Here is a 27,993-nt window from a genome sequence, read left to right on the forward strand (position 1 = left end):
GTATTACCAGTTTTCAAACTATCTTGCAAAGTGGTAATCATCAAATAAAAAGAAATAGCATAGATCAGTTGTTTTTGTTCATCCTTCATTCCAGAAGAGGACTGTTAACAAGAAACCATAACAGCACCAAATCTGGGTAGTGACTTGATTTATTACCAGACAAATGAACGTGTGTGTGCAACTCCTTATACCAAGAAGGAAGGAGTTCAAAATCCAGGTAGACGCTTGAATATTGATGAGTTACAGAAAGGAGGAGTGGAAGGCTATCTCTCTGTCCCCTCGCACATGACGGTCATGGGAGGTGAAAGGGAGCAGTAGAGGAAGAGAAAGGCAGAGAAAGGGAGGGGGAGCATGAGTAAGCAAGATGGCAAAAGCAGCATTATTTTCCCTTGGGAACTGGTAGACCATGAAAATACGATGGTCTGCTTACCTACAAGGGTCGCAGCTGCACAAACAGTTTATCAGTCAGTAGGGGCAGACTGGCTGGAGCCAGGCTTGGCTTCAAGGGACTGAAAGTTTAATAGAGTTCAGTTGCAAAAGATCACCATTATGTTATGTAAGAGGGCTTCATCTCTGGAAAATCGGGCAACTCAAGAAAACAAGTTCCAGGGTCCCAAGTGTCCTATGTCCAGTGGACACAGGGCAGTACTTTATCCTCATTTCCAGACTGCAACTTTACTACCAACATTCAGCAATCTCTGCTCTTAGGTTCACTCTGTCGACCTTTATAACAGTCCAATTTTTTGTCACAATCAACTATAAGCTTCCTAATCATTCTCTTTTCTCAACTGGTACCCAGTTCAGTCTCTCCATTTTCATACTTAAGAACTTCAAAACACACAATTATTCCCTTCAAACACCCCAGCCTCCCGATAGACCTTCACTTCCTCTTCACTCCACCTCAGCCATGCAAAGGGGTGGTCATGGCCTTAATCTAACCATCACTCTCTTCCATCTCCATGATCCAAAACTTTCAAAATCTTTTCTCTGACCACAATCTTACATCCTTCAGAATCTCTCTCTGCTTTACTCCTAAGCCTATAATTGGTGCTTACCATGATCTATAATTCTGCCAAACACCTGATCAGTTCCCTCAGTCCATCAATCCTTGTTGACTCCGTGATTGGCCAACTATGGTGTCAGCTATCCTCACATCCCTTCGTCTAAACACTGATCACGCCTTGCCAACCGCCAGCACTAAGTAACATTAATTATTTACCATCTTCATGCCTAATCTGCAGAGCAATCCTTCAGTTCTAGGTAAATGTCAACTATATACCACATAGCAGTTATTCCAAAACTCTCAATGGCAACCTTCTCTACCACCTATTCTCTTTCTGTTGAGGACTTTACTATCTTATCAGTCACTGAGGTTCACAATTTTGGCATCATACTTGATTTTCCTTTCCCTCACCAACCTATGTCCCATAAATTGCCAAGCCCTGTCAGTCTGATTTATACAATCTTTTTACTATCTGTCTTTGTGTCTATTTACTTGTACAGCTTCTACTGTTGTTTAGGTCCTCACTACTTCTCATCTGGAGTAGTGCTGTTTATTGAAACTAGGGCTTCCTGGTTTCAATCAAGGACATTTTCTATTTTAAGGAATAAATCACGTATCTTTTTTCCGTGAATTCTTCCTTTTGTTGGCATGTAAAGGCCTTCACAATCCGATTCCAGCCTATCTTCGTAGACTGATTTCACACTACTATCTATATGCCAGCCCAACTGGCCTACTGTATTTTTCCCATTTACTAAATTCATGTCTCTACACAGGCTGTCCCCCATGCCTGAAATACTGTCCCTTACCACCTCTATCTCTTGTATTATTTGGTTCTCTTCAAGAAGACATAGCTTAAGTGCTACCTCTCAGCACTTAGAATAGTGCACTTGGCACAGGGTTGGCACTTAATAAGCTACCAGACACTGAGGTCCTTTCTCGAGCTAAACTGCCAAGCATTCCAACTCTGCTACAGAGACAGCAACTCTGATGGGCTGGCCATGTTGTCCAAATGCCAAATGCATATTTGCCTAAAAGACCATTTTATGGAGAACTCACACAAGACATGCACTCACATGAGGTCAGAAGCAATACAAGGACACTTTTTCAGGGTCTCTCTGAAGAACTATGGGCTCGAGGGTAGCTAGGTGGCATGGTGCACCAGTCATGGAGTCAGGATGACCTGAGTTCAAATACTACCTGTGTGACCCGTGGCAAGTCACTTAACCCTGACTGCTTCAAATAACAAAACAAATGGAATCAACTGTGGGACACAGGAGACACTAGCACAGGACTACCCACTATGGCATACCCACGTTAAAGAAGGCACTGTGCTCTATGAGCAAAGCAGAATTGCAGTACGTGAAGTGCAAAATTCACAAATTTATAAACAGCTCCACCCCAAACGTTCATCTGGACTGTTTGTGCCCAACCTGTGATAAAGTTTTCAGAGTTCATATTGGTCTGATGAGTCACAGTCATACATACTGTACATCGACTCCAATATACTGTTGTCATTTTGGTCCTCTTCAGGAACAAAGGACAACAGCCATGGACTAACTTCTGAGGCCTTTGGCAATTCCTCTGGTGGGTCTCCCTCCTAAAATCGCATTTGCTTTGAATATATTTTGTATTCATTTATCTAACTCCTAAGAATCATGGCAGTGAGCACAGGGGCTAGAGTACTCCCAGTCTTGCCATCCATGCAGTCTGTGGACCAAGATCAATCCTGGGGAATCTCTAAATAGTGGTTAGGTTCACAATTCTCATGCTAATAAAGTTCGACTCCCCCCCCCCAACCCCAGGGATGATGTTAATTATAATAAAAGTTAGGGTTCAAAAGTATAGTTTCTCTAAAATGAGGGAAGTAAAAAGTATTCAATGTAAAAACATGAATTGGGTGTAAGATAGTTTATTCCTACTAATGGATCAGTCAATAAATACTAAACACCTGTTATATACAAGGTACTGTGCTTAGTGCTCAGGATATGAGGAAAGGCAAAAGAATTCCTCCTCTCAGGGAGCTCATAGTCTGATAGGGGTGGGCAGGGCTGACCAATGAGAGCCTTGTTTTACCACAATGAGTGCTCTGCCTGCTGCAATCTCCCTCAAGAAAACTGGCTGAGCCTGCTTCTGGACACTCCCAATTGTGGGCTTGGGTCTCTCCTTCAGAGCACGCACAGGTATCCTGCAGCTGTTTCCTGTCTGCTTACTGAGCTCCAGAAGCCTGATAGAAGTTATTTTTTGAGGCACATACACACCCCCAAAAGACACAGAGGGTGGACCCATCTCAGACACAGGATTGCCAAGCAGGCCAAGTGATCACGTCAACTTGGTGGGAGAAGGGTACCCTGCCCCCAGTGGCCATCTGAAGCTCAGGTTTTTCCATGTAAAGTTCACTATTCTTTTATTGAGTTTCCTGAATAATAACATGAATAATCAGAATAAAATCCTGATTGATACTACATTAAATGGGCAAATTTCAGCAAGATGATGCTAGAAAATAAAATTATAGGCTTATTTTCTATTTAATATACATGCAAAAATATTAAATATTAGTTTATAAAATATGGAAACAAAATTATTCATCATCAAGCAACAAGCATTATTTAATCACCTCATGATTAGCACTAAGTGCCAAACACTGTGCTAAGTGTTGAGGATAAAAAGAAAAACACAGTCTGTGTCCTCTAGGAGTTTACATTCTAATAACTAAGCAGGATTTATTGCAGGAATGAAATGTTGGTACACATAAGCATTATTATCAACATATTACAGCACATAAAAAATCCACACTATATGAAAATATCCAAGAAAAGTCCGACAAAACATGGCATTTCTTGATAATTTAAAATGAAAAGAAAAAACAGAATAGAAACTTTGTTTTTTTAAACACAGGACATGCTTTTTCTGTAGTAGAGATGATCAGAAGACCTTTGCTCAATTTGATAACTTTCACCATTCAACCACTTGATGAGACTTCAGAGGAAACAGACATATGCCCTGGGGCATTTCTGGGAGGATGCGGAAAAACTGGTCTCCAGTGACGGGGACTGACTCAAACATGATTGTCAACTAAGAATCAGGGTATACGGATACATCAGAAGAACCTTTCCCTCAAGAGGTTGGGCAGGAGAGCAGCGTCAATGCCAGCTCACAACAAATATGCATGTTAAAGGAGATAACTGATTGCTAAGGAAAAGAAAACAAACAAAAAAAACTGACACTGGATTTTTTTTTCAATCTCTTACATACTAATAGCCTTAAAAAAAATTACTCCCTACAGAGTCTGTTCCAACTTTTTATCGTCAAGCCACCTAGACTATACAATAAGCCATCCTACTCAGAAGACCTCACTTTATACTTTGCCTGCATGTGTGTGTGTGTGTGTGTGTGTGTGTATGTATATATATATTTCCTCCTTAACTGACTCTTCCATTACTTCAAGATGGAAAAAAGCCATCTCCACTTAGTGGCCCCACTTCTTCCAATCCTAGTGCTCAAATGCTTGCAATCTGGCTCTGTGACGCCACCGCCTGGATAAAACTTCTTTTCAAAGAGAAGAGACAGGGAGAGCAATTGGGAAGCTACTACAGTAGTCCAAGTGAGAGGTGAGAAGAGTTTGAACGAAGGGGAAAGAGGACAGATTGAAAAGAGGCTGTGGAAGTGGAAACTACAAGTCAGCAGCAGACAGACTAAGAGGACAGAAAAGGAAAGATGACTCCAAGGTTGCAAACCTGGAGTTTGCAGTATGCTTTTGGTGCCCTCAATAGAAACAGGAGCTGGTAGTACTGAACTCCTAGGAAGTTACTCTTCATACAGAGAGGGCTTGAGTGACTTGCCAAAGGCCACAAAGAGAGTAAATGGCAGACAGTCCGTCCCCCCCCCCCCCTACACACACTATTCGATGCTGACTGACCTGGTGAAGGGAACATAGACATTTTTATTTAATAAACTGCAAAAAATAGGGTGTAGAGTTTCATGTACAATATTTTATTCTTCCTTGTGCAACTGTATTGTTTGCTGTTGGATAGTAAGTTCAGAATTTTTAAAAGGAAAAATTAAAGTATGGGGAGAATAGAATCCCTTGCAACTAAATAAATATAACACTTCAGTGGTTTGACTAAACATTTTCTGTAACCTTGGTTACACAAATGTCTTTTCAGATTCTGCTTGAGCATACTTATTGCAGAACTTGTTACTGAAGGCAGCTGATGTATATTACAAGAAGGGTGATAAAGGGAGGTATGCTACAATAATGTAGTTGGTGAAGATTCCCCTCTTAATTATACGGTATTTGACAAGTGGCAGTTTTTTATGAAGGCTTCCCCAGAATATTCCTTCCCCATCATTAATCATTAATCTCCAACATAAAGTCTCTGGTGCCTGATGAGGCATGAATACATCAAAGGTTTTGTCAGTTGAGACTTTTATAAGGATTTTCTTCAATACTAATTCTCTGATGCCTGACGGGTTCAACTAGTGCTGAAGGCATTTTCACAGCATTACACTTATGGGCTTCCTATTATGAATTTTCTGGTATTTAGTAAGGTGTCCCCTGTGGCTAAGATGACCAAAGCTGAAGGAGTTTCCAAATTCATTATATTCATCGGCTTATTTTCCATTGTGAATTCTCTGATGACAAGTAAGGGATGTTCTATGACTGAAGGCTTTTGAACACACACTGCATTGAAAGGGTTTCTCTCTAGTATGAATTCTCTGGTGTAGAACAAGGCTTCCCCTCTGGCTGAAGGACTTACCACATTTATTACATGCAAAGGGTTTCTCCCCAGTATGAACCCTCTGATGTCTAAGAAGGTGTCCTGTCTGACTGAAAGTCTTCCCACATTCGTTACATTTACAAGGTTTCTCTCCAGTATGAATTCTTTGATGCTTATTAAGTTGCCCTCTCTGGCTGAATGCCTTGCCACATTCATTACACTCAAAGGGTTTCTCGCCAGTATGAACTCTATGATGATAAATAAGGGATGTACTATGACTGAAAGCTTTTCCACACTCATTACATTCAAAGGGTTTCTCTCCAGTATGAATTCTCTGATGATAAAAAAGGTTCCCTCGCTGGCTGAATGCTTTCCCACATTCATTACACTGAAAGGGTTTCTCTCCAGTATGAACTCTCTGATGGTGGAGAAGGGATCTCCTATGGCTGAAGGTTTTCCCACATTCATTACATTCAAAAGGTTTCTCTCCAGTATGAATTCTCTGATGATAAATAAGAGATGCATTATGGCTGAAAGCTTTCCCACAATCATTACATTCAAAGGGTTTCTCTCCAGTATGAATTCTCAGATGAGAATAGAGGGAAGTCCGATGGCTAAAGGTTTTGCCACATTCATTACATTCAAGGGGTTTCTCTCCAGCATGAATTCTCTGATGCTCAGTAAGGCTTCCCTTATGGATGAAGGCTTTCCCACATTCATTACATTCAAAAGGTTTCTCTCCAGTATGGATTCTTTTATGTTCATTAAGGTGCCCTCTCTGGTTGAAGGCTTTCCCACATTCATTACACTCGAAGGGTTTCTCTCCTGTATGAATTCTCTGATGATCAATAAGAGATACTCTATGGTTGAAGGCTTTCCCACATTCACTGCATTCAAAATGTTTCTCTCCAGAATGAATTCTCTGATGTTCAGTAAGATGGCCCCTTTGGCTGAATGCTTTCCCACATTCATTACACTCAAAAGGTTTTTCTCCAGTATGAGTTCTCTTATGTTCATTGAGATTTCCCCTCTGGCTGAAGGCTTTCCCACAGTCATTACACTTAAAAGGTTTTTCTCCAGTGTGAACTCTTTGATGCAGAGTAAGGCTAGAATTGCTGCTGAAGGCTTTGCCACATTCACTACACTTGAATGGTTTTTCTCCAGTATGAATTTTCTTGTGTTCATTAAGGTTTCCCCTCTGGCTGAAGGCTTTGCCACATTCATTACACTCAAAGGGTTTCTCACCAGTGTGAATTCTTAGGTGCAGAATGAGGCTTGAGTTGTTGTTAAAGGCTTTGCCACAATAATGACATTTAAAGGGTTTCTCTCCAATATTAGCCCTCTTATTTTGAGACAAGCTTCCACTATGGCTTAACTCTTTCCCACATTCATTTTTCTTTCCAGGATGAATTCCCCGGTTTTCAGCAAGATGTGAGTTCTTACTGAAGGCTTTCTCACATTCGTTACATTTACACGGTTTGTCTCCAGAATGCATCATATGAAACGGAACAAAGTCTGAGTGATAACTGGAGGGCTTCTTACAATTATACTTAGAAAGGGTCTTCCCTTTAGAGACTTTACTATGTTTAACTAAGTCTGAAATTGGTTTGATGCTATTTCCTTGTGTACCATAATTCTGGTGACTTTTTCCTAAAGCAACATTCTGTTTTGGAACAAAGACTGATCCTAAACTAAACTTTCTCCCATGTGTATTACTTTCACGGAAATGCCTCTGTTTAGCAAGATTTTTTGGAGTGATTGTCACTTGTCTGGATTGTTTCCTCTGGCTGCTCTTCCTCCTCTCTAACTTGGCATCCTCTTCCCAAGTCTTTCCCAGCGTGGGATCATCCTTTTTGAGTCTTCCCTGGGATGGCACTCTTACATAAATACTCTGCTTTAGAGTAGAGTCCATGATTCCAGACCTCGTCTCTTGAATAAAAGAATCTGAAAGAAGCAAACAAGAAGTGTGAACACGCACTATTCTCAGTGCTCAGAGAAAGGACACTCTTCCATGCTAACTTCTAGGTTCTATTTCCTCCATAAAGGAGCATAATGAACAATATGAAAATGAGGACGCTCATTCATTTGGAGCTCTTTATTTTCCCTTCCTCATTTCACACCCTGAGGCCATCATCCCTTACTGTTACCTGCCCACCTGCCCCACCACTTACTACATTCTGACCAAAAAGTGGCCCTTCTGCTCACCAAGGCTGATAAACTCCTCTACATACACCCTTCATCCCATCTGTCTCCCCTTTCCAACAAACTGCCCACATTATCATCCCCATTTTCAATCTTTCCTTATCTAGTGGTTCCTTTCTTGCTGCTTTTACACACACACACACATACACACACACACACGCGCACGCGCCCCTACCTCCACCATTCTTTGAAAAAACAAAGAACTTCACTATATGCTACCATCTGTACTGACAGATATTATCCTTTAAACCTCCTTTAATTCTTTGCTCAATTTCTTGAGAAAGTACCTCTATTTCCTCTCTTCTCTTCTAAAGTCTCTGCATTCTGGCTTCCAGTCTCATCACTCAACTAAGACTGCGCTCTCCAAAATCACCAGTGATGTCTTCATCGCCAAGTCTAATGACCATTTTTCACAATTATCTTTTTGACCTTTCCGCAGCATTCAGACCATCTCTAGCTTCCCTTCTTAGCTCCAGTCCCACATGTCTAATATGCAACGAATTAGGAAAAAAGGATTTACCAAGTGATTTCTAGGAGCCAACAACTGGGCATATATTAATAATGCTATAGGCTTCTCAAACCCAGTCATGTTCAAACAGAACTCATTTTCTCCCCCAAACCAGCCCCTCTTCTAAACATCTCAGTCCCAAAGGAGAGCAACAACATCTTCCAGTCACTCATGTTCATGCTTGATTCCTTGTTCTCACTCCCACACATTTAATCACCTGCATACTCTAGATTTTGGCTCAATAAATCTATTTCATTCATCCCCTCCTCTCTACTCACAAAGTAACCACGGCCCTTGATAACTCTCCACCTAAACTATTGTGAATGCCTTCCAGTTATCCTCCCTGTCTCAAATCTTTCCACTTTTAAAATTCATCCTACACATCATTACTGAGGTGATGTTCTGAAAGCATAGGTCTAATCAGGTCAGCTGCCTGTGTGATAAATTGCAGTGGCTCCCAATTACCAACAGGACCAAACATCAACTCTCTGCTTCTCATTTAAAGCCCATCCCAACCTGGATCCAGCCTACCTGCCTTATCCTTTACCTCCTCATCCTCTATTACTCTCCTTCACACACTGTAAGCCCCAGCCAACCTGGCCTCTTTCTGAGTCCCTCCCATGCCATTCTATCTCCTGTCTCTTTGCCTTGGCACAGGCTGGCCTCGTACCTGGAAGGTGACTCCTCCTCACTTCTGCATTTGGTTCCTTCAAAGCCACATCCCCAGTGAGATCTTCCCTAACCGTTCCCACCGCTAGTGCCTCCTCCCAAAAGGACTTGTCTTTATTTTGTATATTCTTCTACGTGCACATGTTGTTTCCAAGAAGCAGGGAGTGTTTCACTTTTGTCTCCGCATCCCTAGCTGGCACAAAGGAGGCTCTAAAATGCTCACTGACCCACTGATTGACTGGGCCAGTCCTGTATTGAGAGCAAGGAAAACAGAGAAATAACTGACATACTGAACTGGTCCCCAGACAGGGCTCAAGCTTGTTAATTTATGGGACATGTACAGACAGAAACACACGTACAATATGTGAGACCTGAACATGTTTGTAAGGAGAAAGGGAGAAGTCAATGGACTAAAAGAAACTAAAGAGAGAGAGAAAGAAAGGAGGAGAGTGACTGACAGGAATAAACCCTGCAGGAGACGGGATCGATGGGGCAAGTACAGAGGTCAGACTTGGGAAAGAGAAAGAATACCTCATCTTTTGAGACTGTAACAGATGAGTAAAGACTCAATCAGTTCCTGAAGAGGGAAACAAGAGTTGTGTGAACAACGGCCTCAATCCTCTCGGTAAAATAAGAAGCGAGGATATTTGCTGGAAGAGAGGCTAAGGGGTAGAGGCTTGAGGAATGAGGTCTTATCCAAGGCTGCATCTAACTCTTGAAGCTCACGCTCACACCGAGGAGGGGTTAGGATTGTTCTCTGCCCCAGAGGGGTGACTGATGTTTGCTGAGTCTGACACAGGTGTCCTTAAAATCAGAGCGACACCAAACTGGAAGGGACTGCCTCAGAACTGGCTCTCACTAACTGTGTCCAAGGAAATGTCAGGCATGCTGTAGAAATGATCCCCATTCAGATGCTTATTGGTTTGGATAGTCTCTCAGATTCCTTTCCTCTCAGAACCCTATTAGTAAGTGGCCAAAAGAAAGCAATTATGTGAAACAAAAAACAAATTGTCAACACTGACCTTAAAAAAAACGAATCAAAATCTAACACTCAGAGGCATTAACTTATCCTCTGTTGTGGCCCAGAATATTTTTAGAACCGGGGAGACATGAGTCAACCCATCCCACCCCATCCCACCCTCATAATTCACACAATAGTCAGAACTACTGTGAGCAAGTCAGTTGTGGCATAGGATTGAGGCACTTTTTGTTAACTTTGCCTCTGGGTAAGAGAAATATAAAAGTGAGTTTTAAAAAATACTTTGGCATGGAGGGTCCTGAGACCCCCAGAGTATATCATTATTTTGACTTTTTTGACTTACAATGACTTTTACCTGTTCTGATCTTCCTAAGTTCCAAATAGGCAAATACAAAAAACAATTCAATGTAGGGCTGTGGAGAAACAGACACACAACTACATGTATGGTGGAACTATGACTTGACGAAGACTTTTTGGAAAGTATTATGGTAATATACCATAAGATGTACCAAATTTATCAAAAGTTAAAGAAAAGGCCTATCTATACAGGGCATTCAGAGTAGCATTTTTTATTCAAGAGCAAAAATACTGGAAACAATTCATGTGCCTAACAGGAACAAGCAAACCAATCACATTATGGTAATAAATAATATATGATAAGTCTAAAAAGAAGTAACAAGAAGAATACGAAGGCATATGGAAAGAGGTGTATGAAGTGATTTGATACAAAGTGAAAAAAGCATCATCAAAGTAATAAAATACATACTGACAACCCCTGGAAAAATAAACAATCTGTAAAAATCACAAAAAACTTGACAATGGACACAGAAGCAAATGTACATTTTCATTTCTACATTGTTAAATATACCGCCTTGTGACCCGAGGCAACTGAGAGGGGGTTATCTACACACAGGAATGGTGTTCCCTGGATAGGGAGACCTTGGGCAGAATGCTAGCAGACTGAGAAAAAGAGGAATTTCAGAAGCTAGCAGCAGCAGCACTGTGGCCCAGAAGCCAAGACGCGGGGCAGGGTCTCATTTTCAGCATCTAACTCAGCCTACAGAAAAATAGCAAGGGCAGGAATCCCAAACCAAAGGGAAGCCTTACATTCCATCACTCTGGACTCCCAGGGTGGAGTCTAGCAGCATCCTATTGCTCAGACCAGGCGGCACAAATCAGAGCACTTTGGGAGCACTGAAAGCTTACAGGTCCCCAGCCTGAGTTGTCCTTGAGATCCTGAAACAGTACAACACCCAGTACCTCAAGAGAGCAGCAACAGGACCAGCCTAGACTTTCCCTCAAAAAGTGCCATAGAACATACCCTTAACTAATATCAAGTCTGATATCAGAGAGAAGGCTGGAAGAATGGGCAAGCAAAAATAAAAAGAAAGAAACTCTTCATAAGGAGCGGTTATGGTAGCAAATATGCTCAGGACAAAAACCCAGAAGAAACATCTACAAGCAAAGCCTCAGAGAAAAACACAGCTTGTGTAGAAACTCAACTAGAATGCTTGGAAGAGATGAAGCAAGAATTTAAAGAAGCTAATGATTACATAAGAGAACAAGGACAATTAAAATGGAGTCAAAAGACTGAAAAAAAAAGATGATGTGAGGTATCTCACAGCAAAAAGAACTTACCTGGAAAACAGATCAAATGGATAAAATGTAAGAATTATTGGTCTACTTGAACACTTTGGCCAAAAAGAACCTAGACATCATATTTCAACAAATCTTAAAAGAACACTGCCCAGAACTCTTCAAACCAAAAGCCAAAACGTAAATAGAAGGAATCCGCTGGCCACCTCCTGAAAGCAACTCCAAAATGAAAACTGCCAGGAACATCACAGTCCAAATACAGAGTTTCCAAGTCAAAGAAAAAATATTACAGGATGACAGAAGGAAAGAATTCAAGTACTGAGGAGCCACAGGCAGGATCATTAAGGATTTAGCAACCACAACTATGAAAGGGCAGAGAAGTTGGAATACAATATTAGAGGACAAAAGATACATAGGCTTATAGCTGAGAGAGACTTACCCAGCAAAACTGAGTCTATTGCTATGGGGGAAAAATGGCTTTGAATGAAACATGAAACAGAGGACTTCTCAGCATTCTGATGAAAACACCAAAGGTGCTGGGAAGCCATGAAGTTCAAATACGGGAGTGAAGAGAACCAGAAAAAGTTCAACATCAACGAATGATGATAAAAGACCAAACAAGGGTAAACTTATTACATTCAACGGAGTCCAGGTGATCTCTGTGCCCCTCTGAACCCTGCCATTGTCACGGTCACAAAGGGAATCTCATCAGACAAGGCCTGGGAAAGGTTCTGTAAGATCCTGATGTTCTCAAGAGAAGAGGAAATGGAAAGAGAGGGGAAGGGGACACACTTGGGAGGTACGGCAGGGAGGGGGTCGGTAGGGATTTGGCAGGGAAAGGGGAAAGGAAAGTTGGGGGAAATTTTCTCCCATAATCAGCGTGTGCAAAAAAAATCTACACAAATAAGGGAGGTTTGTGGGGGATTAACTGACCCTGGACCCTCACTCTCATCTGAATTGGCCAACAAAGAGAAAACACACACACACACACACACACACACACACACACACACAGAATTGGGTACAGAAACACATTTCCCTCAACAGGGAAATAGGAGGGAAAGGGGAGAAGGACAGAGGGGGAGTTAGACGGAGGGTAGGTTAAAGGATATACAAAAATATTTACAACACAAAAAATGGGAATCTGAGGGTGTGCCCATAAACTGGGGACTGGATGAACAATATGTATCAATACAATGGGATCCTTCTGTCAGTACAATGACCAACCGTGATTCCAGCAGACCGATGATGAGACAATCTGCCTACCTCTGAAAGGTCAAGGACTAGGAGTACAGAATGAGTCCATGGACAGTGACTATACATGTTTGGAATGAGTTTTATTTTTCTTATATTCTCAATCGGGGTGGGGAGGGTAGGCATGGAAGGTTGAGAAGGGGGATTTTGGCTGATTAGAACAAATATAAAAAAAAGAGTGACAGAACATGAGCAAACTGATTTGCTAAAGTGTAAAACGGGCATTTCGTTATTTTAGGAGGTGCTCATGTCAGACCCCTGCAGCTGCTCCCTTTGGAGAAGGCCGTGAGCCTTCACTACTCTGGGCCAACACTTGCTTTGTCCTAGTCTCCCCTTTCCAAGCCATCACACAGCTGCCAAGGGAATTTTCCTCAAATGTCAGAGTGATCGTGTCCCTCCCCTGTTTAGAGAATGAACTATCCAGGGGCACCCTATTGCTCTTCGGATACAATGAAACTCCTCTATGTGGCTTCGGAAAGCCCTCCACAGCCTGATCGCGACTTGCCTTTCCAGACAGTGGTATCTCTAACTCCCCTTCCTCCACTCTAGGGTTCAGCCCAACTGGCCTCTCGTTGCCCAGGTGAACACAGCCTCCATTTCTCACCCTTGCATGAGGCTGTTCTTCCTGCCTGGGATGTGCTCTTTTTCTTGACCTCCGCCTCAGAGAAATACAAACTGACTTTGAAACATCTCACAAAGCTTTTCTTCATTTGCTCACTACCTTTTGTACCTAAACTACACTGGTTTCTGCTGTCTATCTGGATGTTTGCCAACGTTTGGCTCCCCTGGGGGAATGGAAGCTCCCTGAGAATAATGACTGGTCCATGTTTGGTTTTGCACCCCCAGAACATGGCACAGCAGCCAGCACACACCAGGTCTTTCACAAATGCTTGCTGACTGAACGCTTCAAAGGCCCTGACCACTGACTGACCAGCAGAGCTGGTGCTTATCGAAACTCCCTTCTGGCCAGTTTTTCTTCACTCACCTGGACAAGTGCCCTTTAGGGATTCTCCATCTTGCATCCAAGGTACTTTTCCTCTCTCCAATTGGGAGATCACATCAGGTTTGGATACTGGAAGCCCTAGTCATGGAGAAAGAAATTCAGAAGACAACCAACAAAGAATTCAATCCCAGCCCCCTACTCTTCAGGCAAAAAAGGATATATGCTTCAAGGGAGGTAACTACAACTTCTGGAGGAGGAAATCTAGAGCACTCCCAGAAAGATCAAAGAGCCATCGCTTTAGAGCCGGAAGGAACCCCTCAGAGGTCACCTGCCTCATCTTACAGACGAGGAAACTGAGGCCCAGGGAAATAACCTATCTTCCCCAAAGTCCCGCAGATAGTAAGGGAGTGAGACGGGATCTGAAGGAAGGGATTCTGATGACAAACCAAGCACAATTTCCTCAGTACAAAATGATCTTTCAGGCATCCAGACAAAATAAATTGTAGTTTATTTAACTGACCAGTGACTGAAAGGACAGTGATATCTTCAGGAACCTGCTCTCTAACTTCTCTGAAAGGGGGGAACAGAAGAAGGGGAGGGGGGCAAACAAGGAGAGGGAGCTCCTGGACCACACTAATGACACTGGTAATTTCAAATCACATCGAGCCAAAACCATCTGATCCCCTGGGAAGCAAACAGAAACGCTTTGTCTCTGGGTCACAAAGGACTGAGGACCATCCATCCTCAAAGGCCATGAATTCTTGAACATTCTTAGAGGAAGCCAGAATTCGAGATCACCACTTCAGAATTCCCCTAGCATTTAGTGAGTAAAGATGCAAAGATACCTCCCCAAGGATCAACTGTGGTCACAAGAAGCTTGCCCTTACCCAGGGAGACAAGGTTCTCATAGTTCTCTAGCATCACATCCCGATAGAGGTTCCTCTGGGAAGGGTCCAGTTGTCTCCACTCCTCCTGAGTGAAGTCCACAGCCACATCCTTGAATGTTACTGCAGCCTGTAACATGGAACACGCTCCAGATCACTTGGGGCCTACTCCTTTGCCATGCACCAAAGGGGAGGGTTAACTCAATTCAAACGCTTAGTAAGTGCCTGCTGTGTGCCAGGCACAGTGCTAAGTGCTATAGACACAAAGGCAAACATGAGCACAGCAAGAGCTAGCATTTCTTTAGCTTTGTGAGGTTTGCCGAGCACTTCACGTATTATCTCATTTAATCCTCAGAACTCTGTGAAGTAGGTGCTTTTTTTCTCTGTCTTACAGATGAGGAAACTGGGGTTGAGAGAGAGAGGGAGGAACTGACTTGCCATGGGTCACACAGCTAGCCAGTGTCTCAGGCAGGATTCAAACTCATGCCTTCCTGATTCCAAGTCCAGCATTCCACCTGCTCTGTCACCTAGCAGTACCTGCCCTCAAGGAACTGGCACACAATCAATGTCTGCTGACTTCTGACAGTGAATCCATGAGTCTAAGGACCACCTCAGAGAAGCATCTTGGCCAGACATAAGGCCTATGATGTGAGAAACAGAAAATAGGGCAAGGGAAGAAAAAAAAGCAAGGAGAGTTACCCACCTTCTAACAGGTGGCAGGAAACCTCACTCAAGAACAGAACTCACTGAGAACTGGAATAAGCCAAATAGAAAAAGGCTCCAGAGACAAAAACAAAAACCATTAAAACAAAACTCAAGAGAGTGATGTCAGGCATGTAGTATTTAAAACAGATCAAGGAGAGAGAATCTCAGAATCAGATTACCTGAAAATCATAAACCCCCACCCCAAATATCTTGGGTACCATAGTTCGAGAAATCATAAATGAAAACTACCTAAATCGCTTAGAACGGGCTGTCAATTTCAAATAGAAAGAGATCCCCAGGGCCGTATATTGACTTAGAAAACTACAAATTAACATTCTGTACGGTATTTAGACATTTCCCAGTGACATTTTGGTCTGATTCAGGCTGCACTGGGAGTTTGGCAGGCCACAAGTCTAACACCTCTATCTTAGAACCAGAGTACCAAGTAAAAATAAAAGAATCCACTAGTCATCTGCTTATAGAAATCCCCAAATGGAATCTCCCAGGAAAGTCATAGCCAAACCCAGGATTACTAGGTCAAAAAAAAAAATTCTACAATCAGCCAAAAAGAAAGCTCAGGTACAAGAAGCCATAGTTAGGCTCACATAAAACTTGGAGGCTAACACTATAAAGAAGAGGAGAGCTTAGAAAATGATATTCTAAAAGGCACAAGATAAAGGCTTTCAAACAAGAATAACCTATTTGGCAGAATGGAGCATAAAAATGGACTTTTAGTGAAATATATTTCTAAGCATCCTTGATGAAAAGGCCAGGAATTAGTAGATACTTTGAAATGGAAATGCAGAAGACAAGAAAAACATAGAAAAGTATACACACTCACTCAATCGACTATAACACAATAAATATTACCTTTAGTACAGGGTCTGTGAAAAAGGAATTATCGGCAGCTCAATAACTTCATCTCAGGGAATTAGTGGGTCCCAGAACAAAGGACAGAAAATTGTATTGAAGAAAACAACACAGCAAAACTTGTGGAATATACCTAAAGCAGCCGCTAGTGCTTTTCTATCTTTACGTATTTAGTGCCGCTTTCTACCCTAAACATTTTCATCAATAAAAGGGAAAAAAAGAACAAACTGATGAATTTAGCATACGAGTAAAATAATTAGAAAAGCAACTAACTCAAACCTCCCAACTAAGAAACAAAGTAGACGCTGTTTCCACTAGAAAGCACGGGAACAAATGAACTTTGTCTCAAACTGATAAGTAGTATGTAACACAAAGAACAAACACCGTAGCCCAGAAAAATGGACAGCATTCCCAACAAGAGCGTATGAAAAGCAAGGCTGCCCGTTGATGCCGCTCCTCTCGCTGCGCAGCAGCACCAGACCTCAAACTGCACAATAAAGCAGCAGTCATCAAAACAAACTGGCACTAGTTAAAAAGGGAGGCCGATCGACAGAAGAGATCAGGTGTACAAGAAACAGAAGCGAGCTTAGGAGCCTAATGTTCCATAAACACTACTACAGGAAAGACTGCTGGGATAACCAAAAAAGCAGTTAAGCAGAAATTGTTACACTCTGAATACCAAGGTAAGATCCCAACGGATCCGTGACTAAGAAATACAAGGATGATGCCATTAATCAGAAGTAACGGATTTTTGATCTATGGCAACAGTTCATGAACAAACAAGGGATAGGGAGCATCAAAGATGACAAAATGGACAACTCTGATTATATAAAATTAAATTTTCCTTAAGTCCAGGCCCAAGCTTGTCACCACCACCTCCTCCCCTCCTTGATAAACTCTCCTCATCTTTGTATGCTCTACGAGCCGGCCACAACGGTCTCTTTGCTGTTCCTCAGACACAACGCTTTACCTCCTGACTCCAGACCTTTTCACTGGCCTTCCTGACCTACCTCTCTGAAACCCCCCCTACTGGACACTCTCTTCCCACCAGGTTTCCTGCACAGTACTCTCTCCTGTTTCTCCTCCTCCCTGACTACTCCTTTTTGGGGACCTTTGCTAGAGCTTCATCCAGGTCATGCCCACTAATTGATCAAGACTCTGTTTTGGGTCCTTTAAACTCCTCACTTGGTGACCTCGCTGGCTATCATGGGTTCAATCATCATTTCTATACTGCTTCTTCTCACATCTATCAAGCCCTAATCTCCAGTATCAAACTGGATGTCCAGTAGACACCTTAAACGCAACATGTCCAAAATGGAACTCCACTTTCCCCTTAAACCCTCACCTGGCTCCTACCTTCCCTATTACTGTCTCGGGCAACACTATCCTCCCAGTCCCTTAGGCTCACACTCCCTCATCATCTTTTAAACATGCCCCCTTCTCTGCTCTGTCACTGCTCCCACCCTGCTGCATGTCCTTCTCACCTCACACCTGGACCACAGCAACAGCTGCTGGGAGGTCTGCCTACCTCCAGTCTCTCCCTACTCTGATCCATCCTCCACTCAGCCACCAAAGTACTCTTCCTAAAACACAGGTCTGATCGTGTCACCACCCCCCCCCCCCAACTCAATAAACGACAGTGGCTGCCTACAGCCTCCAGGAGCGCATACAAAAAGGTGTGTTTGGCATTGAAAGCCCTCTGTAACCTGTCCCCTCCTCCCTTTCCAGTCTTCTTCCACCTTGCTCCCCAATACGTACTTGTCGATCAAGTGGCCTGGGCCTCCTGGCTGTTCCACCAATGAGACGCTCCATTTCCCAGCTTCTTTCCTTGCATTTTTCACCAGCTGGGTCCTCCACACTTGCAATTCTCTTCTTGCTTATCTCCACCTCCTAGCTTCCTTCAAGGTTCAGCTCCAACCCTGATCCCAATGCCTTCCCCTCCTTAATTATTACCAGTATATCCAGTAGCTATCTGTAGACTGTGAGCTCCTTGACAACAGGGATTGTCTTTTGCCTTTCTTTGTATTCCTAGTGTCTAGCACACAGTAGGTGCTTAAAAAATAAATGCTTTTTGACTGTTGGCTTGGAAAACTCCATTCTGAGACATGAAAGGAAAAGCAAGCTGTCCAGAGACGGATGACTCATCCCGACCTCCAGCTCATATGCAAACACCCTCACTGTTTGGTTGTGTCAAAGTTTAGAATATGATGAACAAATAACTAATGCCAAGCGTAAGAGGCAATGACGAACATGGTGCCAGGTCACCTCCAAGGCACACATATCTCATGTTGCCCACACAAGGCCCTAAGAGAAAGGGGAGGCGAGAACTTGCTGTCAAGGGGAGAAGGGCCTGCCAAATAATACAGCAGCAAGAGGACAAAGGAAAAGAGGAAGATCAAAGTGCGTACAAGTGTGTACAGGGAAGTAAAAGTAAGACAACAATTTATATAAGGAATAAGGCCTGGACCTGCCTCCCCTGACTTTCAGAGGTGGGTGGCCTCGCAGGGGTGGAACTTTGCAAATCTTCTCAGAGAAAATTACTATGTCTATTTGGCTGGACTGTCTTATCTCTCTCTCTCTCCCCCTCTCTCTCTCTCTCTCTCTTTCTTTCTTTCCTTCTTTCCCCTTCCTTCCTTCTCCTTCCTTCCTTCCATTTTTAAACAACTGGGTAGCTAGGTAGAGCAGTAGATAGCGCACTTGCCCTGGAGTCAAGACCCAAATTCTCATTTGACATTTACTAGCTTTGTCACTTCACCCTGATTGCCTCATAAAATATAATAAAATAAAATAAAAAATAAAACAAATAAAACAATGGATGGCTTGCTAAAAATAGAGGATAAAGGAGAGACATTAAGAAATGAAGTATTAAACTTCAAATCAATTAAAAGTGGGTTTGTGAAGTGACCACCAAAATTAATCAAAAGTTAATAGATTTAATTTTAAAAAAGAATAACATTCAAACAGTCAAATTTAGATATGAAAAAGCAAAGATCTGGGTTTGGTCCTAGGCTGCTTAATATTTTTATCAATGCTATACTGTACTTCCGTGGTTCACGACCTTTTTTGCTTCTCAAACTCATTTTAACAACGACAAAATAGGTTGTGAACTCTCAGGGCTCACATTTAAAACAAAAATAAAATAAAAATACACAAATATGTGGTAGAAAATGGTAGGAGAATTTTACAAGTGTTTTTTTCACTAAGAAATAAAAATTCCTTTTTAATTTTTTTAGCAACAAATGTATAAGGAGTTTCATTTTTGAATGCTGTTTGTAATCCAAAACTCAAGGCAATCCAATTTTCTTTTTATCTACTTCTGATTCATCAATTAGAGAAACAGAAAATGAACCAAGTGGATTATAAATCCATTCACTGAAGGTCATTCTAAAAATTTCAGATGATCACTGATGTGTCTAGCTTGATCCAATTAGTCCACTTTCTAATAAGAAATTACAGAATGTCAAAAAGTACTCAGTCCTATGCTCACCGTGCGGTTCCGAAATTTTCGTTGCATAATCATACTTCCTCCTTTGGCCTGAATGTTGTGGATGTTTGTATTAGTACCCTGCAATGATATGCTGGGTCATGAATTTTGTAAAAGCTGCATGCCACACAGCCTAATTTTTGTAGCCAGGTTTTATCTTTTGTACCACCATTCAGGTGAAAAGGTCTCCAAGCACTAGATCAACCCCGCAAGGCAGGTGCTATGATTATCCCCATCTTACAATGAAATGCCTTGCCCAGGGTCCCCTAGCTGGCATGGAAGTGTCTGAGACTGAACTGGAGCTCAAGTCTTCCTGCCTCCCCATCCTACCTCCACGTGGCTGCCTGAAGCATAGGACATCTCCTTCTCGGTCTCCTGGGCTGGATCTGCATCCACCTGGGTCATAACGGGAGGAGCCGGGCTGCTCCCATCTCCTCCAAGGTTCACACTTTATCATCCAGGGAACCCTGGCTCTCTCTCTCCTTGCCCAGAGCTCAGCAGCTGGCTCAAGGCCTTTCTCAGCTTCCCAACCCCGACTCCTACACCGGGCATGGGCTTCAACGTGCCTATGGATACTCCCACAACCACCTAACGCCCAGTTCCCCAGTTTACTTGCTTCCCATGACCTCTGCCTCCCCCCACCTCAGCTACACACAGAGAAGGTCATCTTTGATCTCACTCCTACCACTCAGCTGTTCCACTTCCAAGTTCGTGAACTGTGAAGCACCTTTATTGATCATCATATTGCATTATTCCATTTTGCCTTTGCCTCATGACTCCTAATCCTATTCTTCCACCTCACCATGACCCCCAACCCCTCAACCCCTCAGTCCTTTCTTAGGCTGGCATCACTGTACTGGCCATACTCTTCCCCCTTCAAATAAGCACTCTGATCCACTGCCAGGACTCCCTAGGCCCCAGCGGCACATCCCTCTCAGGGACCACTACCAATTTCTGTTACACGGCCCCTTCTTGGGCCTCACTGCTGCCAGGTTACCCTTCTAGGCCTCCCTGATTCACATGCTCTCCCCTGACCTTGTCATCCCTCTCTTCGAGCCCCCCAAGGGGACAAAGGCACCCTGGCCCTCACTCTCACAGCTGAGACCCTGCCTTGTACTTCTCCCCTCCTCTTCCTCATTCCATGTCGCCCAGGTGCCTTCTGCCCCGTCTAACAAGAAGACGTGGCCCTTCTCCTCGTTAAAGCAAATCCCTCCACCCATTCTACCCTGTCTCTCCTATTCTCCTCCTCCCTCTCTCACTCATCTTCAGCCTCTCCGTCTAGTGGCTGCTTTCTTGCCCCCTACAAATATGCCCACATCTCTCTCATCCTTAAAAAACCCCTCCCTTGATCCATTGATCCTTAAGAGCACTGACCCTTCTGTGGCCACACCACATGATAATTTCAGTAGATGCAGAAAAAAACCCTTTGACAAAGTACAACACAGAAGGACCTTTGTAAAAGATTATAAAAAGCATCTATGTAAAGCCAAAAGCAAGCATCGAATGCCATGGGGATACAGCAGAACATTTTACAATAAACATGGGAGTAAATCAAGGATACTCACTCTCCCCACTCTCATATAATATAGTTCTACAAATGCTAGCAATAAGACAAGAGAAAGAAAGGTGAGAAGAATGAAGTTATCGGTTGGCAGGTGGTAGGCAGCACTGCGCCAGAAAGATCTGAGTTTAAATCCAGCCTCAGACACTCTAGCTGTGGGACCTGGAGTAAGTCACTCTGCCTCAGTTCCCCCATCTTTGAAATGGGAACGACGAGGCAATGTTAGCAGAGCACTTAACACAGTGCCTGGCACATGGTAAGTGTTACATAAATTGCGGCTATTATATTATTAAGATGGGCAGAGAACAGATCAAAGCATCCCTGTTTGCAGATGATACGATGTTTATTTGGAAAATTCAAAGAAATCAGCAAAGACCCTGATCTAGACGATTGAGAGCGCCAGTGAACCTGTAGGCCGCAAAGCCAACCCTCCAAATTCAGCTACATCCTTCGATGCCAACATTAACCACAGCAATGACGAGCATTTATAGCGGCCCTCTCCTAAGGGCTTTGGCAACAGCATCTCATTGGCTCCTCGTGACGCCCTTGGGGGGTAGGCGCTGTTATGATTTTACAGTTGATGAAACTGAGGCAAACACAACTATTAAGTGTCTGAGGCTGGATCTGAACTCAGGTCTTCCTGACTCCAGGCCCAGAGCTCTATCTGCTGTGCCACCAGAAACTTTTTAGAACTTGATAAAAGAGTAACAAAATTCATTTGGAAAAACAAAAGATTTAGACCAGGGGTGGCCTTCTAAGTCCTCAAGCGCAGCCTTTTGACTGAACCCAACGATTCACTGGCCTTAAGGCCACAGGTTCCCCACCCCTGAGTGAGACCAGCAAGGGAAATGACTAAAAAGTGGTAGGGATGAAGAGGGGGATATCATGTCTAGGCCTCAAATTATATTATAAGTAGTAGTCGTCAAAACCTGCTGGCATTGGTTAATAAAGAATAGATCAGTAGATCAATGGGACAGCCCAGGCAAGGGACATCTGGAAACGATGGAACTAGCCAGCCCAGTGTCTGATAAAATGCAATGGACCGATCACCTGGGGAAAAAGCTCCTTGTCTGTTCCAAACCGCTGAGAAAACTAACTACAAAGCAGCCGGGGAAAAGTGGGCTTAGACCAGTATGTCACGCCTCATTCCACAATACATTCTGAATTGATGTGTGACCTTAAAAAGAAGTTCGTACTGCAGAAAAACGGAAGAAGAGCAGATCACATATCACTCGTAGCTACGCACAGGAGATGTATTCTCAAACAGACAAAGGCTAGGGGCAATTACCAAAGATAAAACGGTTAGAGTACAACTTTCATTACATGAAATTGAAGTTCATGCAGAGATAACATCAAAGCACCTGGGACAAGAAAGAAGGAGTCAAATGGAAAAAAAAAAAACCATATCAAATTTATCTGATCCGGGTTTGATATCCAAGATATATAAACAACAAATAAACAAATAAACCTCCAAAGGTAAATAGTCAAAGGATAGGAGTAAACAGTTCTCAAAAGAGGAACTTCAAAGTATTCACAAGCATAAGAAAAAATGCTCCAACTGACAAGAGAAATTCAAACCAAAACAGCATTGAAGTTTCAACTCATACTCTGCAAACTGGTGAAAATGACCAAAAAAAGGCAGCAGTCAATGTCGGAGAGGGGTAGGAAGACAGACATACTAGCATGTTGCTGGTGGAGCTGTGAAATGGTACAACCATTTTGGAAAACAATTTGGAAGTTCATACTCTGCACCAGACTCTATCACTGGGTTTATACCCCAATGAAGTCACTGATAAGAAAAAAAAAGCCCCCATATGCTCCAAAATATTCATAGTAGCACTTTTTGTGAAAGCAAAGGAGTGAAAACAAAGTTGATGTCCATCAAGAGGGGAATGGCTAACCAAACTGTGGTACATGACACAGAATACTAGTGTACTGTAAGGAATGATGCATGTGAAGAATAGAAAAGTGTGCAAAGATCTCTATGAACTGATGCAGAGAAGGGAAAAAATACATACAGTAATCACAGCAATTTAAATATGAAAATATTTAAATAATAAAATAAACGTAGAAGAAAATAACTGTACAAGTTAATGTTGCAAAATTATGAATAATAAGCACGGCTAGAAAGAAAAGCTCTAAGAGGATGCTTCCCACCTACCGTTTTACAGAAGCGCGAGGTCCGCAGGTGTCGGCCGTTACTTGTGTCTTCGGACTTTTTCACTGTATTGAGAAGTTGTGCTGATTTTTTTCCTCTTGTTTTCTTTGTGTCATTTGTCTTTAAAAAATATTTTTTGTTATATGGGATGGCTTTCTGGGAGAAGGAGAGGAAGGGATATTGGGGAAAAGTATGATGACATAAAAAAAACCAAGACATCAATAAAAACATTTGAAAATGCAAAAAAAATGAAAAATTAAAAGAAATTTTAAAAAGAAATAATGAAGGAAACAGTTTCAGAGAAACCCGGGATGACCTGTATAAACTGATGGAGAGTGACAGGATTAGAACAAGCTATGCAGCAATACAACATTACATGAAAACCAGCTTTGCGAGAGCTGAGACCTACGGTCAGCACGGTCACACACAGACCACACACGACACCGGAGGCCCACAGCTCACCAACAGCCTTTCAACTCCAAATGCAGGACAAAGCCCCTACTTTGTGACACAGCCAATTGAGGAACATACTTTGCTTGGCTATATGGATTTGTTAATGAAAGCTTTTCTTCTTTTCTTTGCTGGGGTGGATGAGGGGAGTTTAAGAGCAGAAGTGGGGAGGAGAGAAAATAGATACTTGTTAATTGAAAAAAAAAATTAAACCAAAGCAATTTTCCTAAGGCTGAAATTTGGCCATGTTACTCCTCTGCTCAACAAAGCCCATTGGGCCCAATGACCTTGAAGATAAAAGAGCCCTCTTTTCGCTTTTCCAGTTCTTCACAATGTGTCCCCAAGCAATCTTTCTGGCCTCATTATTCATTTCTCTCCTTTAGTCAAACGGGGCTTCTCTCTGCTCCTCACACAAAGCACCAGATCTGCTCCTGGGTCTCTTTGCTCACCATGCCCTGCGCCTGATGTTCACTCTCTCTTCTTTCAGGACAGACATAGTTCAAGAGCCACCTTCTCCATGAAGTCCTTCTTGATGCCCTCAACAACGTGTGCCCTTCCTCACCAATCACCTTGTGTTCAGCAACATTCTGTTTCTGCCATCTTGTTTGGCAGTGATTACTTCTGGATGTATTCATCCATGTACATGTTATGGCCCTGCATTCCAGTGCCTGGCACCTAGCAGAAACTTAACCAAGGCTTACTGGTTGACTGACTGACATGTTGGACAAAAGGAAGAATTAAAGGAGTATCATGGGAAATAACACTGACCTGGAATTGCAGAATAATTCTATAGACTCTCGAGAGGTTAGATTCCCACTCTGGATTCTCTGCTGCTATACTGGTGACTTAGGTGGAGGAAACCCTAAGAGGGGAGCTCTTCTGGGCCTGACGGGCCAATACCAAGGAGAGAGAAAATCCAAGCGTCCCCTGAAACTCACCTTTGACTGGAGGAGGGCAGATTTCCAAGATCAGAAAAGAGTTCCCCCCCCTGCTGGATGAGCAGGGGAAGCTGGCCCGACATGGATGAGAAACTCTTCAACAAATCAGTTCTGAAGACAGCAGAAGTGATTCCAAGGAGGACAAACAAGGAGTTGCCGAAAGGGACCACATGTGGATGCAGAGGGGCAGAAATAAGATGGAAAAGGGACATGAAGGCGGCAAGGGCCAGTCACTGTGGATGAAGAAGAAAGTGCAGGACAGGGCTGGAGATGCTGAGATCTGGTAGCCTGTGATGGAGAAGAGCTGGTGACCAGCTGAGAGAAGGGGCAGGCCAGAGGGGACTGATAAACCTCTGAAAATGGGCCACAGTGAGGAGGTTGAAGCAGTCCACTTTGATTTTGTTTTCTCTTGGAATGAAAATAATGTTCAACAATTTAGCCCTAAACCCTTGGGAGGAAAGAGCAAAAATGGGGAGCAAGGAACAGAAATTCATGGTCAGTGAGGAAACAGGCAACAACGAGCTCTCCTCAATGAATTCAAGTCACCAGGTGCAGACAAACTATGATGCAGAACACTGAAAAAAGTGGCAGATGTGACTGCTGACCCATTACCAGGGATCTGGGAAGGGCTTTGGAGAATGGGAGAAGTATGGTGGGCTACAAAAGCCAAATGTCCTAATGAACTAAAGAGGGAAGAGGGCAGAATCTTCAAAGTATCCTGGCAAAATATGTGGAAGCACCTCTTTAAGGAGATGTGTTGGCAGCAAGTGGAGGGGAAGGCAGGGAACAGGAGGAGCTGGCGAGGCTGCCCTGAGAACAGGCACAAGGCCCGGTCCATACCCTTTGATCCAAAGAGCACACCCCCCCAGGAAGCCAAGGACTGAAAAAGAAAGGTCCAATAGCTACAGAGATGTTGTGGTAGCAAAGAAGTGGGAACAAGGCAGATTCTGTCCTCCAACTAGGGAAAGGAGACACAAGAAATGACGACTCTAAAGGATACAGGAGATGTTGACTGCGATGGAATCTTACTGGGCCATGAGACGCAAGAATCATGACTACACAGAAGCACGGGAAAACTTAGCTACAACACAGAGGGATCGAGTGATCCACCCAGGGTCACACAGCTAAAAAATGTCTCAGGTGGGATTTGAACTCAGGTCTTCCTGTCCTCCAAGTCCTATGTTCTATCCACTAGGCCACTGAATTCCTTGAGAGGTTGGGAGGGGAATATAAAGGGAAGCTGATGCAATGTAAAAATAGAAGATATCAATAAAACCCCATTTTAGGATACAGGGAAACCTGAAAAGGTTCCTATGAACGGATGCAAAGAGGAAGAGCACACACATGATTGTAACAGGAAAACACCAAAGGGAATTCAATGTGCCTGACTGCAGCGAACAAGACGAGTCTGAAGGAGGAGGAGCGTGGCTCTCACTCCCTTCTGAGCAAGGCCGGCGCAGGCCGTCAGGCTTCACTAGGACCTTAGGCGGCTTTCCATAACTCATCTTTCCATCTGCTCTTTTTCACTCTTTACTCAGGAAGTCTCTCCAGGTGGGAGAGTAGGAAGGATATACTGAGAAACAACAGTCATGCAAGAAACAAAAAAGGGCAAGAGGAAGATTGTTTAAATGATATCCTCATTTTGTTGACATAGAAACAAAATAGTAAAGATCAGGGGAATGCTAAAAGCAGCCTACTGAGACTTTGGCAAAGAATCCTTCCAGCTCCTGTTTGGCCATCTGACAGTAACAGCACGCACCCTTGGCAAAGCGCACTATGCGTGTTATCCCCTTTTATCCACACAACAGGCCTGGGAGGGAGTGGCTACCGTTGTCCCTGTGTTACAGATAAGGAAACTGAGGCAGGCAGAGGTGGAGGGACTTGCCCAGGGTTGCCCAGCTACAAGTATTGGAGGCTGGATTTAACTCAGATCTTCCTAAGTTCAGGCCTGGCGCTCTATCCACCATGGTGCCCCCTTGCTGCTGTTAGGAAGAGCAACATGGGAGGCCCAGAACAAGGGGCAAACCCCAGCTCACCTGGGATCGGTCTGCTCGGAAGCCCGAAGTCACTCCCTCCTTATCCTCCATGCTCCTTTCTTGGTGATGGGCAGTCTTGAGGCAGTCAAGCTGGAGATGGAAAACAGAGTCATGACAGAATTCTCCAATCTCACCTCAAAGGTCCTCCAAAGTCCCCAGACAACAAAGAGGTGGGACCCATTTATCCATAAGGTAACTAGAAAACACGGGACTCAAGGGAGCCTGGGGGCATCTCAAGGCCAGGCCTGAGATCAGAGCAGAGCAGGCGGGCCCAGGCTCTGGCCTAAGAACCAGGACTTGTGGCTTCAGGTCCTGAGTCAGCTCTCTTGGTGCTATGAACAATTTTACAGTCTCAAAATTAAGTCTGCAACATTCTGATGCTGGCTAATTTCAATACAAAGAGAAGGAAAGGTGAGGAGGGTATGAAATTTATTGAAAAATATGGCTCATGGTCTATAAAGAAGCTCTTCCACAGCTGTGACGTTTTCTTCAAGAAAAGAGCCAGAGGACACTGGGCACAAAGAGCTTCAAACGATATCGCCAAAGAAATAAAAATGTGTATTCTACCTGACAGGACATTCACTGCTAACATGGGGCATTCCTGAGGCAGACCACTGACCAATGAGAACAAAGGTCAAAGTGAGTACAGAGCTAGAATAAAAGTGAGAAAACAAATATGGTGTGTGCACCTGAGACGAGTTCATCTGGTCCTATCTGAACAAATTACTGATGAAAAAATGGCATGTAAGCAGAAGGATCTCATGAAAGAGATCCAGTGCAGAGTCCAAACTGAAAAGGGATTCCCTCCATAGATTAAGGTTCCCCAGATGTTCCCACCTGCAGAGACTTCAGGACAAGATTCTCACAAGATTAGAACACTGGAGAAGACTATAATGACCTCACAGCTGTTGCTGTTGGCCAGCTGTTTAGTCGGGTCTGACTCCTTGTGACACACTTTAGGGTTTTCCTGGCAAAGAAACTGGAGTGGTCTGCCATTTCCTTCTCCGGCCCATTCTGCAGATGAGGAAACTGAGG

The 27,993-nt window shown here is 43.3% G+C and overlaps 1 protein-coding gene across 2 annotated transcripts in view; it reads right to left on the minus strand.

Annotated features, from left to right (window-relative positions):
* Positions 1 to 3,390: 3,390 nt before the first annotated feature.
* The window catches only part of LOC118839115 (zinc finger protein 2 homolog), a 36,309-nt gene continuing 11,706 nt past the window's right edge, over positions 3,391 to 27,993 (minus strand). Inside the window, exons 4-8 of one of the 2 annotated variants that reach the window (XM_036746557.1) lie at positions 26,959 to 27,048; positions 23,538 to 23,654; positions 14,760 to 14,886; positions 13,915 to 14,010; positions 3,391 to 7,665 (exon numbers count right to left, since the gene is read on the minus strand). In XM_036746557.1, the coding sequence (XP_036602452.1) occupies positions 5,615 to 7,665; positions 13,915 to 14,010; positions 14,760 to 14,886; positions 23,538 to 23,654; positions 26,959 to 27,009 (2,442 nt within the window). In that variant the 5' untranslated portion in view covers positions 27,010 to 27,048 and the 3' untranslated portion in view covers positions 3,391 to 5,614. The remainder of the gene's footprint in view (positions 7,666 to 13,914; positions 14,011 to 14,759; positions 14,887 to 23,537; positions 23,655 to 26,958; positions 27,049 to 27,993) is intronic. The other variant, XM_036746558.1, reaches the window with a different exon arrangement.

Source organism: Trichosurus vulpecula, chromosome 2 (assembly GCF_011100635.1).
Source record: "Trichosurus vulpecula isolate mTriVul1 chromosome 2, mTriVul1.pri, whole genome shotgun sequence".
Lineage (NCBI taxonomy): Eukaryota > Metazoa > Chordata > Mammalia > Diprotodontia > Phalangeridae > Trichosurus > Trichosurus vulpecula.